Source organism: Andrographis paniculata, unplaced genomic scaffold, assembly GCF_009805555.1.
Source record: "Andrographis paniculata isolate CXL003 unplaced genomic scaffold, ASM980555v1 Contig46END, whole genome shotgun sequence".
NCBI lineage: Eukaryota > Viridiplantae > Streptophyta > Magnoliopsida > Lamiales > Acanthaceae > Andrographis > Andrographis paniculata.
The window spans coordinates 2,151,770-2,171,706 of NW_026137580.1; the positions used below are offsets into that span (position 1 = coordinate 2,151,770).

The 19,937-nt window shown below is 32.4% G+C and overlaps 2 protein-coding genes and 1 long non-coding RNA gene across 5 annotated transcripts; 1 reads left to right on the plus strand and 2 right to left on the minus strand.

Annotated features, from left to right (window-relative positions):
• LOC127252388 (uncharacterized) lies at positions 1–3,381 on the plus strand. Its single transcript, XM_051276543.1, has 4 exons — positions 1–1,246; positions 1,907–1,986; positions 2,471–2,735; positions 2,889–3,381. Exons 1-4 carry the CDS (start codon positions 538–540, stop codon positions 3,146–3,148), a joined length of 1,314 nt encoding a protein of 437 aa, XP_051132500.1. The 5' UTR covers positions 1–537; the 3' UTR covers positions 3,149–3,381.
• Positions 3,382–5,133: 1,752 nt separating this feature from the next.
• LOC127252390 (glucosamine 6-phosphate N-acetyltransferase-like) lies at positions 5,134–7,005 on the minus strand. Its single transcript, XM_051276545.1, has 2 exons — positions 6,624–7,005; positions 5,134–5,734 (listed from the first exon to the last, which is right to left on the minus strand). Exon 2 carries the CDS (start codon positions 5,727–5,729, stop codon positions 5,256–5,258), a length of 474 nt encoding a protein of 157 aa, XP_051132502.1. The 5' UTR covers positions 5,730–5,734; positions 6,624–7,005; the 3' UTR covers positions 5,134–5,255.
• A 1,623-nt stretch (positions 7,006–8,628) lies between these two features.
• LOC127252392 (uncharacterized) lies at positions 8,629–18,254 on the minus strand. 3 transcript variants are annotated; one of them, XR_007839075.1, is made up of 6 exons: positions 18,028–18,254; positions 17,419–17,540; positions 17,196–17,291; positions 13,022–16,893; positions 9,747–12,799; positions 8,629–8,895 (listed from the first exon to the last, which is right to left on the minus strand). It is a non-coding gene; the product is annotated as an uncharacterized LOC127252392 (long non-coding RNA). The 3 variants fall into 3 exon arrangements; XR_007839076.1 differs by having other exon boundaries at positions 9,747–16,893; positions 18,032–18,254; XR_007839074.1 differs by having other exon boundaries at positions 9,747–16,893.
• Between the last annotated feature and the right edge of the window lie 1,683 nt (positions 18,255–19,937).

The window sequence follows — 19,937 nt, forward strand, 5'->3', positions numbered from 1 at the left end:
CTTGGCTCTAAATCAAATCTGGATTCGCGCAACCAGATTATGCATGTAATGTTTTCGTTGACCCTATCCCAACCTACCCCCAATCCTTGAAATCTTGCTCTTGAAATTTCATCCGGATTTGTATCCAGGAAAGTTTAACCTCTGTTTTTGAGATACATATATTTATATATGTGTGTATATATAGAGAGAGATCTTCTGTCGTTGTTTGAATCTGAATAAGATTAGGCGGCCTCATTTGCTCCTTCCTGATTGGGGTTTTTCAGTTTACGGTGGTTAGTTTCTCGTGTATTTACTTTGATTCGTCGCGTAGTTGTCTGGGCTGCTGATTCTGATTTTGATGGTGATTGAAAAATTGTAAAGCCGCTGATCATCAGGTTTTTGTGATCTCGAAAATATTATTAGTTGTGAATTTTCATTCAATTTAATTAATCTCTGTGGAATTATCGACTGTAAGCGTGGTTCATCCTTTTTCTCTATCAATTTGGGGATTAGGGTTTAGATTTGAATTTGGTTGATGAACCCAAATTTAGGAAATCAATGGAAGTCGAAATTGATGTGGAGGAGAAGTCCTTAGTACGTACAAATTACCAATCGCGGTATCCCGGCGCTGTTCGGCAAAGGGCTTATATATTTGATGGTGATGGGAATTATTACAATAAAGAATGGGATCTTATTGAGGGTAAAGGTAAAGAGTTCTGTTGGTATCATGTTGAGCTTCCAAAAGGGAACCAAAAGCTCTCCCAATCGGCTCAGTACTTAATCGACGTCCTCTGTCCGCCCCTAAAGTTGCAGGACATTCTTTCGCTCGTTAGCAATGGCCCCTTTTGTGGTTATGTCGACGGGGCACTAGTGTTTAGAGTTAATTCGCCAGGCCCGGCTTCTAGCAAGTTTACGTTTAGAATTGCAGCTAGGATCACTGAGCATTCAGTGATTACAGTATCATTGGGGAGAGTTCCGAGATTGGGATTTTCGCCAGTGAATGAGTCTTTGTTATCAGAGATTCCGGTTGTCGAGAGTCCAAGTAGTGGAAACGGTGAAAGGAAGGATAGAGGTGGGACAGTCATTCAAGAGCATGTTTTGGATTTTCTATTGATGATGAATCACTCAGAGGAGGCAGATAATCCGGTGCCCTTGTCGATTTCAAATCTTGTTGTGCACATAATTGATACACATGTGGATCACCTTCAGGATGTTGTTACTAGACTTGAGATCGAGTTGGATTCAGTTGAATTGGAAATCGACAGAGGTAATAAGGTCTTTCTATTTTAATAATTTTTTGCTGTGTTGCTGTGGAAATGGTAGAATTGAATGGATACATTACTGTATGTGGACAAACATTTACCAGACCTGGATTTTGATTGATATGTTGTTTTCACTCGTATGTTTTGAACTGTCTGTATCATAATTTGATTGTTTTTATTTGACGGCTATGATTTGCTAATTGTGTTCTTTTCTATATAAAAGTATCAAATTTATTATTATGCTTTAGAGTGTTGTAATTAGGCGCATGAATATGTGTTTATTTTAAAGATTGAATTTAATTTGGAATAAGGAGCAAAGTTAATATATGAAGTCTAGATCAATATGCTAAGTAACAACATGCTATTTTTTATGGGAAATAGAAGAAAAATAAATAAAATCATCGAGATCTGTGACGAGCTCATGTTTTGCAAGACAGATTTGAACCTCTATACTTTCTTTTAACCTGACTGAGCTTGTGAAAATCGAGTAGCATTTTGTAAGGAAGAGTTTGTATCTAATTTGATGGTTTTAACTTGAGTAGGTACTGAACTCGAATATCTTGTTATCATCTCAAATTATTAAGAATTGTTTTGTATTAGCTCTTATATTATTTTCCCAACATTGTTGAGGTTGTTCGTTGCATAATAGCTTATCTTATTTGCAGGTGGTTTTGCTTTAAAGAAACAAATGTTAGACGATAGAAAATTTCCAAAAATGCATCTCGACTTGCAGCGCTTGTTGCAGGTAATTATTGTTTCTATTAGTTTCCCTTAAAAATATGTTTTTCCTTCCTACAATTCAAGGTTAGAGTGGTTAAGGTTGTATTGAGGTATGCAATTGCATTAACTAAGTAAAAGTCAAACATGAGAATTGTTAATCAAAATCTTATGAATGAGCTGCTCGAACGAAAGCCCGAGCTCGACTATGTTTGGTACAAACGCTGCAAGCTTAAACTTGAATTTAAAAAAATAAAATTATTTATTGAGATAAATTTGAACCATTTGTGTTCTTCACTTAATTGATTGAGTTCAAGTCAGTCTTGCTATAAGCTCGAATGGAGTCTATTGATTAAAAGTTTAGCTCGGCAAAATTAATATTTCTATTTCATATCTGGAAAGCCTATGTACAAGAGCTTCAATTCTTGAAACTATGTGTACTACCATTCATTAGATTTTAAAAGAAATTTCTTTTTTTCACTTGTAATTGTTCCTGTTTGGGACAATTGAAGGTTATTGCACATGGTGAACAAGTATTCCCAAGAGTCAAAGAGAAGTGTTCATTGAAAGATTGGTTTGCCAATGAAGACATTAATGCATTAGAAGAGTTGATTGGCCGGATAAGAAGATTAAAAGAGAATGTCGGATTTATAGCCAACCGTGTCACAGCAATCCAAGCGGGCCTTGACAGCTGGCAATCCGAGCAAATAAACCGGAAGTTATACTACCTGTCCTTCCTCTCCATCATATTCTTGCCTTTATCGATAATTACCGGAGGTCAGTTACACATCTAATGCTATTCACTCTTGTGAATCTAAACAAATCACTAAATACATATATATATATATGTATATATATTTTTGAGAATTTGTATGAATATTACAAATTTGGTGTTGAATTAAGTAAACATAGTGGGTTCTTGTTGAACAGTATTTGGCATGAATGTTGGAGGCGTTCCGTGGACCAACCAAAGGGAACCCGAGTTGAAGGATGGGTTTCGCAACGTGATGATTTTGAGTGTAGCAATGCTGGGGATTATCCTGCTGTGTTTTGTTTTCCCAGCACTGTACAGCCGGATAATAATGGCATGGAGAAGAAGACAAAGCTTGACGAGGAGCTGGTCGCTGAACCGGAAATCCTTTCTGAGGATGGGTGGGGGAAGAGAACGCCGTGGGTACCTTCGTATTTAACTCGATACATTACTTATTGAGAGTGAGGAGGCATTCTATTCTGGTTCTGGTTCTTGTTGAGACACCACCACTCCCCTCCCCTACCCTACCCTGAGATAGATTGTTGTCCTTGTCTTTGTGTCCAGTCCAGGTTTGATCATCCATCCATTCATCTCGACGGACATACATTATGTTTATATATATATTGTTTTGGATAGATGATAGATTTTTAAGTTATTATTTTGGAAGAAGCTTGAATTGGTTCTTATGTTTTTTGTATGTTTGGAGATTGAATTGGTCTGATCAATCTTTATAGAGGCAGCAGTTTACCTGTTGATTTTGAACGACAGAATAAATGGGTAATCGGGCAGAGAGAATTTTTTTCTTTTTCTTTTGTTGGGGATATCTTAAAGGGTAACTACTTGGATATAATAAAAGTGAAAAGTGCTGTTAAAATGACCAAATAGACATAATATTGTAAATACTATATTTTTAAATAAAATATTTAAAATTTTATAAATTATATTTACAAATTTAAAATTATCTAAACTAATTGAAAATATATTTATCAAATTTATATATTAATTATATTTGTATTTTTTTATTTTTTATAAAAATAAAAATTAAAAATATAATTAAATTTAAATAATACTATTCTACAAATTATTTTAACTTTAAAAATTATATTTAAAACTATTGAATATCTACTACTATATAATTAAAATTTATATTTTTTAAAATTTAATATTTTCAATTATATATTTTAAACTTAATTAAAATAAAAAATATAAATTGAAATTAAAATACAACTATATTTAAGTTTTATATAAATGAATTATTTTTATTTTATTGTATCTTATTTAATTTATTATTATTATTATTAAAATTGTAAATTAGATAGTAAAACTCCTGCTTTTTTAGAAGTAATCCTGAGGTGCTTCTAAAAAAATATTTTTGGAACCTAAAAAGTGCTTATACTTTTGAAGATAAATCAATACAAACATAAATAAATATTTTTTCTTAGAAGTAAAAGCCAAAAACACTTCCTAGAAGCCAATCCAAAAGGGGTCCAAGTAGACCCGTATTCCTACAACAAAGTGACACTACAATTTGTAAGAAGAATTTCCAACTATCATTCAATTGGCAATGGCAAAGGTTGGGAAGAAATTAGCACCAAAAAAAAAAAAGAAAAAAAGAATCCACAATGGGCACTGGATCAACCCATTCTCTTCTTCCCATCATCCTTTCAAGGATTCCCAATTTGCCACCCTCATCCAACTTCACCATTCAATCAACCTTCCTTTCACAAACACCACTGGGAGGGGCTGTCACATCCTTGCTGTTCATCACTTCCCTATACCTACGGATGGATGGAGAAATTTACCGGAAATACTGACTTATAACTTCGAGTTTTTCCATAGTCGTCTATCTTTTGTTAGATTTATATTCAAGAATATGACCACCAGTCCAAGTGGATTCATATCATTTGTGTCCGACATATTTCCCCTGCTTCAGGTAGGCATTCAACTGTTAATATCATCACCTGCTCTATGTGATCTCCGAAAATGATGCTAAGTTCTGGTTACCAGTCTACGATAGTTTTGTACTGTATTCCGCCAAAAGTCAGACTGCCCTAAACTTTACCAGTCATTCAGACAGACAACATTAGAAGCTATTCTTCCCCTGATCTAGTGTTCTGAGTTTTCATTATCCTTGCATATCTATGCAGGTTCTTTCTTTGCAATCCCACTAATTCGATGGTTTTTCTTTCAAAACACGAACACTAAGAATCGCCAAGAGGACATTCATCAGCAAGGATAAAATTGTGTATTGTACCGAAAAGGATTTGTACAAACAGGACTACAACACAAGAGAATGGGATCAAAGATTCAAACTATTGCCTTTACTCTGTTAATGTATTCATAAGGATGCAAGAAGCTCTTTTTGTAGTAAAAAACACAACTTGATAAACATTCTCAAATTTAAATTGCTTTTTGAGAATACCATTCTCCAAAAATGAACAGCTTTTGTTGATTGAAGGTTTAAACAGATGCACAGAACAGAACACACAATATGATCAGATTATTGCTCTTCTATTAAATTGAAAGTAGAGAAGATGATGCATCCATCAAGTGAAGTACCTGACCATCTGAATTTCCTTCTGCTTGAATCCGCACCTCTCGTAGAATGCTTTGTTGTCGAGGCTGCAATCCAGGATCACCTTGTAACATCCCATTGCCAGGGCATGATCCGAAAGGTACTTTATGATCTTCTTGCCTAATTGCTTTCCTCGAAAACTCGATTCCACCACCACATCTTCAATGTGACCAGCTTTGCCACAATTCCTCAAGAACTTCTTCTCGATGAATATGCTCCCAGTAGCAACGATCTTTCCAGAATCTTTGTCCTCTATGACACATATGAGATGGTCGTCGCCTGGTTTGGCAATTTCATAAAATCTTTCTTTGAATGCCTCCTCGGATATGGGATTGCAAACGGTCAGCTGCTGGAGTAGCTCGATGAAACCCTTGTTCTTGTCGGAGATCTCCAATTTCCTAACTGTAAACTTATCTTCTTCCGTGGAAGAGTTTCCCGTTTGCATTTTCCCTGCAAGCATGAGATGGAAAATTAGAGCAGAGTTGGTATTACGGATGAAAAATGGAGATCGCCTGCATGAGCAGTAAGGAAGACATTTCTACTTGCGATTCCTGAATTTGTTCGATAAACATGTAACACATTCTGATCAATGAACGTCATGCCATTTCAGAAGTTAAAAGCATTTCTTCACACTACCAGCTCAAACTTACAGAAATGTAACATAACTACTAATGTTGAAAAACAAATTAGCTTCTCAAATATTACAAATTATTTACTCAACCTGAAATGTAAGACCATTTTTCGCATTGTTCTGAACAATGGATTGCCAAAAACCCTAAATAGAAGAAATATAGTATTGGGCTTTCGCTAATTAATCCCAGAAAGATTGCGTTCGATAAGAAAAGCAATTAAATCTAAATAACAGAAACAATTAAATTTGGATCAAAGCAATGTGACTTAATCACAGGTCCGAATAGAAAATTCCTAATTTGCTTAAAAGAAAACTCGCCAGCATTAGCAATCAGATAATAAAAAATAAAAACACTAAAAATCGCTTCAAATGTATCTGTCCAGATACGCTGAAGGAAAGTAAAGAACATACAGAAAGTATAGCTTCCACTCAAAATCATCACGTTGCGAGTTTGGAATTTACAACTCACAGGAAAGTAAAGCCTGTAGGAGATGATTGTAGTATGGGAACATACAGGAATTTACTACAATCATCTCCTAATAAAGCCTGTGAAAGTAGGAATTTACAGAAATTTACTTTCCAGGAATTTACTTTCACAATCATCTCCTACAATCATCTCCTGTGAAAGTAAATTTCTGGAAAGTAAAGCCTGTGAGTTGTAAATCCCATACTACAATCATCTTCTAATAATCAACCTCCAAAACTCACCCTCGGTCGAACCAGCTGAAGGAGAACCTCTCTCGAACAACCGATGGCGTAGCAAGGTTGAAAGGTGGCGGCGAAAATCACCGGGCGGCGGCGATTTGGCGGAGGTTGGATTTGATCCGGTAGTTTTTTCGGGTAATTTTGAAGGGAGCGTGCTCTGTAAGAAAAATTTAAGAGAAGAAAAAAAAAAAGAAAAAGAAGAAGAGGAAGAAAAGGAGGAAGAAGAAGAGGGAATGAGAAGAGGAAGACCGTTGCGGCGGCGCAGGAAGTTGGGTGGAGACGAAGAAGAAAAAGAAAAGGAGAAAAGAAGGATCGAATGAAAGAACGGAAGGGTGAAGAAGATGGGAGTGGGAGAGGGGAAGAACCTGGGGGCGCTGTAGATGTGTTGGGGAAATTTTTTAATTAAAATAAATATATTATAATTAAAAATTATCATATAGTATTTATAAAAAAATAATACTAATATTAATAAATAATTATTAATAATATATCAAAATAATATTAGTAATATAATATGAGTATTATTTTTTATATTTATTTTATAATTATATTTAATTTAAATTATATTATTATTTAATATATTAATATTTTTAATTTTTTAATTTAAAATTTAAATTTAACTATTTATTAATTTTTTATTTTTTATTTAATTTATATATTTTTAATTAAATTATAAATTTATATAAAATCAATCATTGCCTTTCAAATTATTATTTATTAAAAAATTTTAAAATTTAAAAAAATCTATTAAGCCAAAAGAACACAAATTTTCAAAACTATTAAAAATTTCAAATTCAATCACAATTCAAATCAAATCTTTCCAATCCAACCCCAAAGAAAGGAAGCCTTAGTTATCATTTTTTGTCTCACGGTTATAATTTAACAGAATAGATGGACATGACTGCAACAAAAATTGACGTGGCATTTGATTCAGATCCAACACGGTCTTATAATGTGCGGCCGTATTCAAACGTCAGGTTAAGTTATGTATTTAAACACGCCCGTGTGTTTGATATAAACACGTCTATGTTCCATCTTTTTTATGCGGCGAAGGTTTAGAGAGAGAGGAAGAGCATCGGAGAGATTCAAACGGAATCGACATTATCCACGACTTTGAAGAGCTGTGTTTTCATCTCCATATCTCTTCTGCTCATCCTCAAGACCTCACCGCCTTATCCCTTGCTATCGTCAGGGAAATCTCTCTGTTGGCGGAGATCCCGAGACGCCTAAGAAAGAGAGATTTCGGTGTTTGGCGCGCTCTAGGATTTTCCAAAGCCTATGTGGATTGTGCTTCTGAAGGTGTACAACGGAGGGGAGACGGGTATAAATGAGAACTGGGCTTGAGTGAAGAAGTAATCTTGGTTTATATTGGAATTAAGAAAATAAAATTTGGATTGTTTGGTAAGGGGAAGAAACAGAGCCAAGGAGTGGGGTCGGTAACATACACTAATTGATCGGGGACGCCGAAGTCGAGCTCCGGCAGGGAGGAGGTTCGAATATATTTTATTAGCGAGATAAATATAAAATAAAAGTGACAATGGGGTATAAATGTATAATATTTTGTTGCGATTTTTCCTACTAGAAACACCGAGTATAACCTATGTTCTTATGACTAATAATAGATTATTTTATTTAAAAAGAAACATTACACAAAGTGTTAAAAAATACTCCCTCCTACCCAACACCCTGCAACATTTTTTTTTGGTATGTCCCAAACACCCTGTAACATTTCTAAAATAGAAAATAATCAATTATACTTAATCTCTATCTCACACTTTATCCTCTCACATCATCCGAATAAAAAAATAAAAAATATATATTTCTCTCTCCATCACATCACTTAATTTTTAAATTATCTTACTTAATACTATTCACCTAAGATCTCATGCCAAAAGTAAATGTTGCACCTTGTTTGGGACGGAGGGAGTACTACCTTAGTATTTAAGGTCTCATACTTTTTGCGTATTGATTTTTGAATATTAATTATTATATTAAAATGTAGTACAAATTAAAAAAAAAATTGCAAAAATACTTCCGTTAATATCTCATAATATTAATAGAAGAAGATTTGTACCCAGATATAATACAGACGTAATCAATTGAGATCCTACAAAGCTCATTCTGGTCAAAGAGCATCTACACCCACCCGTTGATCGACACGAACACGATTGTCAACATATGGCTGGCCACACCCAATCAACCTACAATTGTTGATCCTGATCGTCCTATTCCTCAGCTTTCTACAGAAGAATCATTTCTACTAATCATCAGACATCTGCTTATAGAAGAAAACAATCAGTTCCTTCAATTTCTTTATGCATGCATAATATCAAAAACAAATTAATGTTCCTCTACTACTTATGTATGTCTATAGAGAATAAAAGTTTCGTAGCAAATAATCGTCAACTAGATAATGTATTCTAAATGACGACAAAAAACCTAATAAAATTGAATGCTTATATGTACATGAAACAATTGGAATTCTGTTGATTAAATGGCAAGTAGTATTTCTATTTTATTGAGGAGATGGAAGGGTCATGTCATGTCTAAACTAAACTTAAAACAGAACCCAATAGCTAAACAACTGAGGAAACGATCCCAAATATCAGAAAATAACCAAACTTTATGGGGATGAAAAAAGACTCTACTTTAAATGGTTATTTCTGAATTCAATGATATACAGCTAAGAACAAAGGTCATAACAAGAATAAACCAATGAAAGAAGTCTACAACCATTGTTGATCCAAGTTACCAATGAAGATTAAAACTTAATAATATTCAAGGCGTAACAAATTTGTTCTATCGATCTAAAAAGTAGCGCTACGCATATAAAGAGAGGTCTTTACAAGTAGCTCGCTCTGAATCCAGCTCTAGCTTTGATTCTTGCAAAGTCGTCATTGTAAGACTAAGACTATTATAGTCCTTTGTGACAAAAAATATACTAGTCTACTCTTCCTTGCCTAAAACCAATTCTATGTGCATACATCTACAAATTCCAAAATATTCCTATTCTTTAACAGAACTAGGGTACATTCAATAACCATAAAAATCTAAATTGACAAACCAATTAAAATGTGCAACAACTACTACCAACAATAGAATAGATAAAATTTTAAAAAAGATTACTTGATCCTGAATTGCTTCTCTAAGCTGGGAATCCAAAGTAGCTCTGTTTCCCTCAAAATTTTTGAATTGGTTGATGCATTGCTCAAGTGTTTTCTCCTCTTGATGTATGTTATCTACAACATCAGGTCCCAGTTGGCTTCCTAAAGATTCAATTAAAGATTGCTTCAACTCAAATAAGAGCAAAATACCAAGACACTTCCCATTTTTCTTCCACTGGGAGCAATCTACGAAAAAATTATCAATGCCAACTTGAAATAAGTTTTTTACAGAACTAGCCCATATCAAACCTTGAGTTGATTCCAACTTCTTTCTCAATTTCTTGTACGCAATATGCAGAAGTTCTACATTTTTCCAAGGTCACTTCCTCATCGGTAATCTCATCATGTACCAAACGGAAAGCAGATAAAATCTCTTCTGGTAAAACCATTAGTAATAATAGCAAGTCAAAGCAGCAGAATGCTAAATCGAATTCCAATCCAAAATAGACTCACAATCCTCAAAGAGTTCTCTCTTCAGAAGCTTGATATATAGGATTTGCATTATTTTCATCCAATGACAGATGAAGGATTCTTAGTTGGAGAGTTTTTGGGCAGAGATGGATTCTGAACTAGTATTTCGTTCTTGAGATTTTGACCCCTACTCCCCTGGATCCAAAAAATTTTCATTCTAGGCAAATATCAACCTGGGATAGAGCATACTCTATCAAATTGGAAAAGTAGCAAACAAGGGCAAATAAAGATCAAGAAAATGACCAGCAGCATAGAGAATCTTATGCAAAGAGTTTCTCAGTGAACACCTATCATGTATATGTGACACTAGAAACTCCCAAAAACATGAAAAATATAAGTTACAAACTCCTGAAATCTGCAGCATTCTAAGCAGTATTTGAGAACTACAGATCAACAGACAAGCTTGAATAAGCTAAGAGACATATACAGGGAGGCAGTGCTTGCATATGAATGTATGTATGTGCAGGCATAACAAAAGTGAACCATGTGCTAGGATAATCAACTAGAATCTGCTCAATCTGTTTGGAAGTATCTAACTCATCCACAGCAATTTCACTCCAAAATTTACATACATACATACATACATAAGCACAAATGAATAAAAAAGCAAAACACTATATTAAAGCTACAAAACAATAATAAACACATTTTCCATACAAATATGTAGGCTTTCGGGCTCACTTACACCAAACAAATTATTAGCAAACAAGTTTAACAAATCCACAGGATTTCAAGCATTTGTCCACAACAAGGAAAAGAAACACATTAAATTGTCTAAACATTTAGAAAGATTACCAAATATGAATAAGAACTGAAGAAGAAAAGCTAATGAACAAAATTTCTTATGAGAAATTTATAAAAGAATACAACCATAGACTTATCTGTAGTAGGATGGCACGAGGATTAGGATTGTGAATGAGACGATGATCCAAATCAAACAGTGCTGTGTTGTACTGTACGTACAGACAATAATGATATGAGGGGAGTTATTTAGCAATGCTGGAGATATAATTCACCATATCAATAATTCGATCACCAAGAAGATGAGATTCTTCTAAACAAATTCATAACTAATAATTTGATAACTTCTAGATTATGATACAAGACGAATAAATGGATGTTCATAATCACTTATGAATTGGCTTCCAAATTAGTTTGTTAGATACTATACAAGTGACATAATATCAAAGCAGTTTATTATAGGAAAATAATAGTATCAGTACAAATTACACTACCAATAAAGAAATGTATAAAGTTCATTTAGCAATTCCTTTTTCTTAATAGAAGAAATAAATCCACGATCTACTCTATCAAAAACCACAATATGTACCACACCACTCGAGAATGAACAAGTACCTAATTCATCGATACAGGAACAAAATAGAAACGAACTAAAATGGTGAAATCAGAAAAACTCCTCAAATAATCTCGTTAAAGCAACATAGTAGTTACCAAAAAAGAAAAAACATGTAACAGTCAACCTTGAGTACACTGCTTTGTGCAAAGAGCTTTCTCATCTTCGAATGGAGATTGAAACACCAAAGCATTCCTCCGATTTGCAAGAAAATCCTTCATTTCTGACAGAATCCTCATTTCCCCCAAATCAGACACCAAAATACCTTCAACAGACGGCGAACTACATACGAACACTAATCCATAACCAAGAGAGGAACATACTAGTTTGTGCACCAACTCTTATATATATAGCTAGAAGAAACTTTGGGTGTCATCTGTTCCATTTTTTCCAATATTATATATATATAAGTTGTATATATATAAGTTACTAGAATCCTGCACGCACAATGCCATTATAGATATACTAGAACCCGGCACGCACAATGCCACACGGGTGTAGTGTAATGTAAAAAATCTTATACAACCTTACACATACATAATGATGATCAATGTTGCATTAATGATATATGTTTGATGTGAAAAATTATAAGAAAACAAAATATTAGGTGTTGAATATTGAATTTTATATAATAGTATACAAGAATATAATCAAATGTGAAAAGGTTATAGCAGCAAGAGATGCACAATAGGAATACGGTGATACATCTCCATCCACTCATGAGAACATGAATTATTTCCAATTTATTTGGAACGTAATTAAGGATGGATGTCAAGACTAGCAAATACAACATCTCCATCTACTCGTGATTATTTAGCAAACAAAAGTAAAATGCATATGCATAGGATCATTGGACGGATGCTAAATTCAATCAATATTTTAATTTACCTGCCTTTGATTTTACACTAAAGAATGATAACATCCAAAAACACTGAGTTGTAGTGACAAGGTTGTCCTCACAACCTCTGCTATTAAACACCATCACTCGCCATCTAGCTTTTGCTCGCTGTAACAAATGCCTCACATACGTGACTTTTATGAGTGAAAAATTTTTCGTCGCACCAAACAATCATTAAGTATTTATGAGTGAGAAAGCAGTGTAGTTTTTCAATCAACAGAAATGCCCATCAACATCTTGTTCATGGAATGGTTGCCAAGGTGCATTCCCCATAAACACATTCTCTGTTGGCCTGTGGACGAAATAAGGAGATAAATTATATCATTCAAAGACACAGTATTCCGGCTCATTTATAAGGCAATGAGGATAACATAACAACATTCATACATGATAACGATAAGAAGGTGAAATTCAGTAATATAACATTTCCCTATCAACTTTCTCAGGCATCACAATTTTTATCCAAAAACTAAATGAACATTTAAATCGATAAAGTTTAAATAAAGTATATCACCTTCTCACTTCCTCCACTACCTCCACTCCTCATGGAGCTGCCGCCTTAGAGAACAGTAAGCTATGTTGGCTAACTCCAGCTATGTTGAGAGTTTCAAAGAATTTTACATGGTCTATGAGAGACTTGTCCCCGGATGAAATAATTACAAACTTGGGGGTCAGAATTATACAACATAACTATTATGAAAATACAAAACTAACAATAACTGCATTGAATTGTGCTATAGTGTCACTTAGAAGAGCATGACTAATAAGTTCATTACATTGTATATCCTGATCATGCTATTCCAGCAGCTGCTGTTGAGTCAGAATACAGCGACAAGTGGTAAAGATCTTTCAGATGCTTAAATTTCATATTCAAAAGTAGTGTCAATTGCCAACAATAACATTACATGGGAAACAAATAATTTCATGCGCCATCAGATATAAATTGTTGATAGTTGAGCATAATAAGGTGTTAGGATGGAACATTCTAGATATGAATTGAACTATCCATTGTTTATTAGGGTAATCCTCTGTAAACTGAAGTGTCAATTTAAATGTGCCTATAAGAAAAGTTACAAATATTAGAATAAGTGATTGATTAAGACAAGTAAAAAGGAAAATGTGGCCGGGGCCATGCGCATTCACAACTATTACATTTGGAGCTTAAACTTTAGTGGATTGAAAAGAAACTGCTGGGCTGATAGTTAGTTTCATCTTCTCTTAACCAAAAGAAGCATCTTCTCACCTCAATCCCAAGGTGTGTCGTCTGGTGGAAACCAATTATGAGATAAAAAACATAGGTCAGCAAAAACAAGAGATTAATAATCTCAATCCTTTCAACAACGAGAACAAAAAAGGATCAAATATACTCAAAGATAACCAGAGCATAATGTTTTTTTTTTATGGAATAGTTATAACACAGATGGAATGGGTAGGAAGCTAATTACAAACACAAAAATTGACCTCATTCTCCAAGGTTTCCTTCACAAGGTAAGGAGAATGTATTATGCAGCAGACTAATGTAAAATGTAATTGACCAAGATAGAAATCTTTGAAACATCGATTTTTAATCAAAAGAGTGAAGGGAAGAAAGCCAAACCCTGAAAAGCATATATATATATATATATATATAAATAAATTTTTCCCGAGGTTGAGATGTGATGAAGTCAACAGCCGCCTCATCGCCTGGAATCTCAAATCCAAACTCTTCTTCAAAAGCCATAAAAATTCAAATTTTGTCGGAACATATTCTCAAAGAAGGTTTAGCACATGTCTACGAAATTGATCATTGAAAATATTAAAACTAAATTTTGGGTTTCTAAAATTATTTTCAATATAAATCACTTGTTTGAAATTATTGACAATAAAATTGACAGCCAGGGTTTGATCAAAGATTAGATCAGAACTTTTGAATATTGAAGGATGAGGACACGCATGTGTCTTAGAGTTGTAGAGAAAGTATTGAAAGTTTGCAAAATGTCAGCCCCATTTGACCGTTTCTTACGGTCTTCCTAAAGCTCTCACCGAGAATGGGTACGAAGCAGCAATCCTGAAAATGACGATCACTCAGAATGTACACATGAGGGAATTAGCAAAGTAAGAGAAAGAGAATATGAGGAAGTTCTTAGTCCTCCAATTTCTTTTATTTTTCTAATTTATAGTGTTAACTGTATATTTAAAATTTTAACATGCAATAAATAATTAAAGTACAAATATACTACCAATAAAATTCCAATCTGAGCACAAGGTTGCAAATATCATACCAGCACCAATACCTAATCTAAACTATGAATAAAGATGTAAACAAAGTCAAAAAATGAGACATGAGACATCTCTTTTCATAGTACATCAAATAATAACAATTTAGTACAAAGACAAAATAATTAGAAGCAAACATAAATGTGTTATTTAAAGTGTAAGTTCTCCTACGAAGATATGAAGTCTTGAAGTAAAATTTTAACTAAAAAGAAATTTAATGCGCACAGCACAATTTATGGCTTCCAAATTTGTCACTACATACCTAGAGAAAAAAAAGTTAAATCTAAAATTTCGAATGAAAAGTAAATGCGCAGTGTACAATTTCTGCCATCTTGACGAATCTATGTATTTGATCTGCAGGCATAGTTCTATCTCAAATTTGGAATTCGACATTTAAAGTATAGTTTGTCTACCGAATCGAAAGGGGATGTGTAGACAATTGAGAAACAATAAATTACATATTTTATAGTAGACTATAACAAACATAAGTCTAAAACAAACATTTGGAACGAAATAACATACCAGATTAAGTAAATTTTTGGGAGTGTCATACTTAGCAACTATAAATACAAAGACCTGGAAGTATTCCAACACAAATGAACATTAACGACTAAATATATACAATTTCAAATAAAATGGCAATAGGAATTATCAAATTATGTATTGGAGATTCAAATTAATGTTTGCTTATATAAACCCACTAGGGGTGCCGATTGGCAACCCATGAAGAAACATGGAACAAGACCATATCCATTAGTTTGCGCCTCAAGAAGAATCTACGAAAAGATGAAAGGTAGAAGTGAAAAGAGCTATGCATATAGTTTATCAAAAAGGTATCCAAGTTCAACAAAATAAGTGACAAAAAATAGAGCCGCAAAGAAAGCCTTATTAAAATAACCATGTAATCTCAAGCACCAACAACTTGAAAGCTTGAAGTATATGTTTACTTTTCAATCATAATATGAATTAATCTGCTGGAAAAAAACAAATAAAACAAACCATAGTCGCCACACAAATTAAGGAGTTGAAGATACAACTACTTGTGAAATTTGTGATAGTAACAAGGCAGTATGAACTTACCGATTGATTCATTTGCAAATTAGTCTCCCCAAAATGTTGGCTTGAAGGAGTTAATATACTTAGCTTCCTTTCACCGAAGTAGTCCCAGATGCAAACATGACAATAAAAGAATGCATCTACAATGTTCTCAACAAGATTTCTAGAAGAGTAAAATAAACAATAAAAGTGTTGTGTATAAACAAACCTCTTTGAGATTTAAACCTCTAAGATGGCACACTTTTACATAGAGATCGTGCAAAGTAACTTGAAGACAGAATTAGAGCATGTGAATTCATATTATAAACTACAAGAAATCAATAAGAACAATTTTATTTTTAATTGGTTATAACAAGACTAAGTCAATGAAAGGTCAGATCAATCCATCAAGGGCAGAAGGTTCTCTAAACAATATTAAAGATATTTCTAGTTTGTAAATGATCAAACCAAGCTATAATATTGACAGCATTAAGAAAATGTCAAAAGTTCGATTCTATCCATATGTAAATGAACAATGCAATTATACAAATATAAGTGACCTTTTACTTAAGGCAAAAGGAAAGTATGTCCAGAACTTATAAAGGATGAAAATTTAAAATGCTAAGATAAATATAACTTTCAACAATTTATGCATCAACAATTAGCCAAAGTAAGCAAACATAACTTCTTCAACAATCAACCACACAAAATAGTAATTATTCATAAAGCACTTACATGTGTTAAATAATAGGTGATGTGCAGAAATAAAATGTAAAGAAGATTTTACAATATCCCGCATCAATCACTGCAGTAGAGTAAAATAACATTGTTGACACACTTGGAAGATAATGTCTACCATGATATAAATGTGAGATTCAGAGATTGTAAAAAAATCTCTCTTCTTTAAAGCCATGTATCATCCAAAACTGATCTTAAAGAAGAGCTCTCTATTACCCTTCTGCTCAATTTAAAGTTAGTTCGCCCTCGTCTCCGGTATCAATTAGCCTGAGACACAAGGGGGAGATTTCCACCACTAAGTGCTTCTGTTTATACCCAATTGAGATCACATTCCGCGGAAATGCTGGCCCTCTGTACCTGAAAATCGAGAAATAAGTTTCAACATATAGTATGCAACAACCCAGACCAAAAAGTAATAAACAGCCTTTCCCCTATGTGAACGCAGCAGGCAGAATCCAGATGCACATATTCAACAAAGAGAATGATCAAAGTCAATAAGCATGTTGAAGATTTGCAGATGAGGAATGATCTTAAATAGAATATCCAATGAATTCGATTACTAAAGTATTTATCAAAATTTAATTCTTTGCACTGAACTTCATTCCGGGGATCTATAAAGTGGATAATCAAAAGTTTAAACTATCAATTACAACATTTACCATTTATGGAGCTTCTCTCAAACCTCCTGAGGAATCAATAAATCTGGCCCTTCATTCAAAGTCATATCAATTTGAGGGTCGTCATCCTTATCTCCTCTGGTCACAATAATGACTGTTATCAATCAATCCAGGGTAAAGAAAGAATTGGGGTAATAAACTTACAAAGATCAAAACCAGTAAGATTCAATCATAAAAATTCAGTCAATAACTTTAGCATGTATACCTTCTTTCCACATTCACCTTAAATTACCATATACTCTGCACCGCCAATGAATAGATGGGTTGGGACGAGGTGTCTGTTCGTAAAAATCAGTTAGCATCCTATTGATTTTCGCTTTATTTGAGCTGCAGCCAAAATAGAATTAGATTAAAGATAGCATTGTAAAGTCAAATTGCTGATTACTTGGTGCAGATATGGAATGTTATGGTAATGATTGCTCGAACACAAAGTCATGCTTAACAACGGTCAAATCAGAAAAATTCGCAGCTCTACAGATTCACAACTCCATCAACAAAACCAGAAGCAATGTTGTTAGAATTCTTGGAATTTGAGTAGATCATAAATTGGGTAATTCAACAGAAATTTAGGGAAATAACAAAATGGAATTGTTCTAAAGAGATAATCGATACACATAACACTCGTCTGAGGGATTAACTTTAGATTCACTAATTTCGATCAACACAAAAATTAGTATTCAATCGGAAAAAGTAAAGTAGTGAACAAAATCCTCACCAGAGAATTGCAACTTAAGATTTTCTCGTGCAAAACAAGCAAGTAGAGTGAGAGAAGTGCGAGAATGCGTACTATTAATTTGAAAAGAAGAAATACTACCGACATCAGTAAATGTGGAGCTCTTCGCCCAACCAATCGAGAAAGCAGGCAGTTTGTTAGGCTTTTTCCGCGCAGCATGGACGCTGTCCAGCGGCCGGGAGTCGCCTTGGTCATTTTCAGAGCCACCCCTAAATCTGCTATAACAATCTGAAAATTCAACGAAGAAGCAACCACCTCCGGCGCCGGAGGCAGAGGTGGGGTGGGGAATTTCGAAATATGGTGGAGGAGAGTCATACAATCCTATTATACATAATTAATTTTTTTCTATTTTCTATTTTATATTATAATTATAAATTTTTTATTATTAAAATTTCCATATGTTTCATTACTTTTGTTACCCTATCCAATTTCTATTATATCCAAATGTATTAAAGTCCGTTTGTATTAGTTTAAAAAATAAACAAAATAAAAAATAAAAACAAAAGTTGAAGCCGATAGTATAATCAATTCGATTTTGTGTTTGAATGATATTATAAAAAAAAAAAATTGTTTTTTTTTTTAATTATTTGGATATTATAAAGTTGAAAGTATTTTTAAATGATAATACTGTTAATATAATAGTAATTTTTTATAAAAATTTTATAATTTATTTTTAAATTTTATTAATTATTTAAAATTTTTATTATTATTATTATTATTGATAAAATAATTATTTTAATTAAAAAATATTTTTACTTATTTTCGAAAGCTACCATCAACATGCTTCTAAATATCACTTTTGAGCTTAAAATACAAACAAATCCAAATATATATATTTTTTTAAGCAAGGGTCAAAACCTCATGCTAGGAAATCAATTCAAATTAACAAATACAGCTAATACAAAAATATTACATTTTTTTTAATAATTTAGTATCTCTAATAAAAATTATAAACAATAATTATTTAATTCATTTATTATTCAAATTTTAAGATTTTAAATTTTAAAAATTTAAATTTATCGATAATTTATTTAGACAAATACTAAATCAAATTTATTTCAAAAAAATCATAACTCAGTTATATATTTTTCAATTTTTTTAAAAATTATATTTACTTTTTATTCAATTGCCCTTTAACAAAATTATCGGAAACGAAAAATTATTGGGGCACGTATTAATTCGAATTTATTTCAATCATTCAAATTTTTAAATATCACTGATTTCAAAAATTCGAATAATTTTAATATTTTATTATATAAAAAAAAATTTATATAATACTTTTCCAATTTATATATAAATTAATACTTTAAAATTAAAATATAATATTATATAATAAAGTATTATTTATATATTATTAGTAAGTAATTAAAAAATTTATTAGTAAAAATAACTATGATTTAATAAAATTAATTATAGATAAAGATTAAAATGATTAAATAGTTTATTTAAAATAAAAATATATATATTATAAATTTTAAAATACAATTAAAATGTATAATTATATTTTTTTAAAAAAAATAACAAATTATGTGGAATTGATGAAAATAGAAAGAGTGGACAAATTAAGTGGGAAGAATAGAGTAATTATTATGAATTTTATAAATTTGACGTGAATAAATATGACGTAAATGAGAAAGATAAAAAAATGTAATACAGTAAAGACACTGATTATAACATGTGGTCTTAAATGACTCGAAAATATAGAAATGTGACAAAATTTTAATGATAGTCAATGATACACAACATAGTCATATTCGGAACACTACCACATTTGTGTCTGTGTTTATGTTTTATTCTAAATACAATCATATCTCTCTATTCATGAATATAGTCATGTTTTAAGTTATTATGTATATTTCTATGTTCAAATTATTTAATTTGAACATAGAAATAAATATGATAATAAATATGGCTAAACATAATTATATTTAAAACGGAAGTGTTAATATGACTTTAATTATAATTATGTTAAGAACAATATCGTGAATATG

Coding starts and splice junctions, on each gene's coding strand:
- LOC127252388 (XM_051276543.1), top strand. CDS start 538: ATGGAAGTCGAAATTGATGTGGAGGAGAAGTCCTTAGTACGTACAAAT. Junction 1,987..2,470: donor ACTTGCAGCGCTTGTTGCAG/GTAATTATTGTT, acceptor GGACAATTGAAG/GTTATTGCACATGGTGAACA. Junction 2,736..2,888: donor TTTATCGATAATTACCGGAG/GTCAGTTACACA, acceptor CTTGTTGAACAG/TATTTGGCATGAATGTTGGA.
- LOC127252390 (XM_051276545.1), bottom strand. CDS start 5,729: ATGCAAACGGGAAACTCTTCCACGGAAGAAGATAAGTTTACAGTTAGG.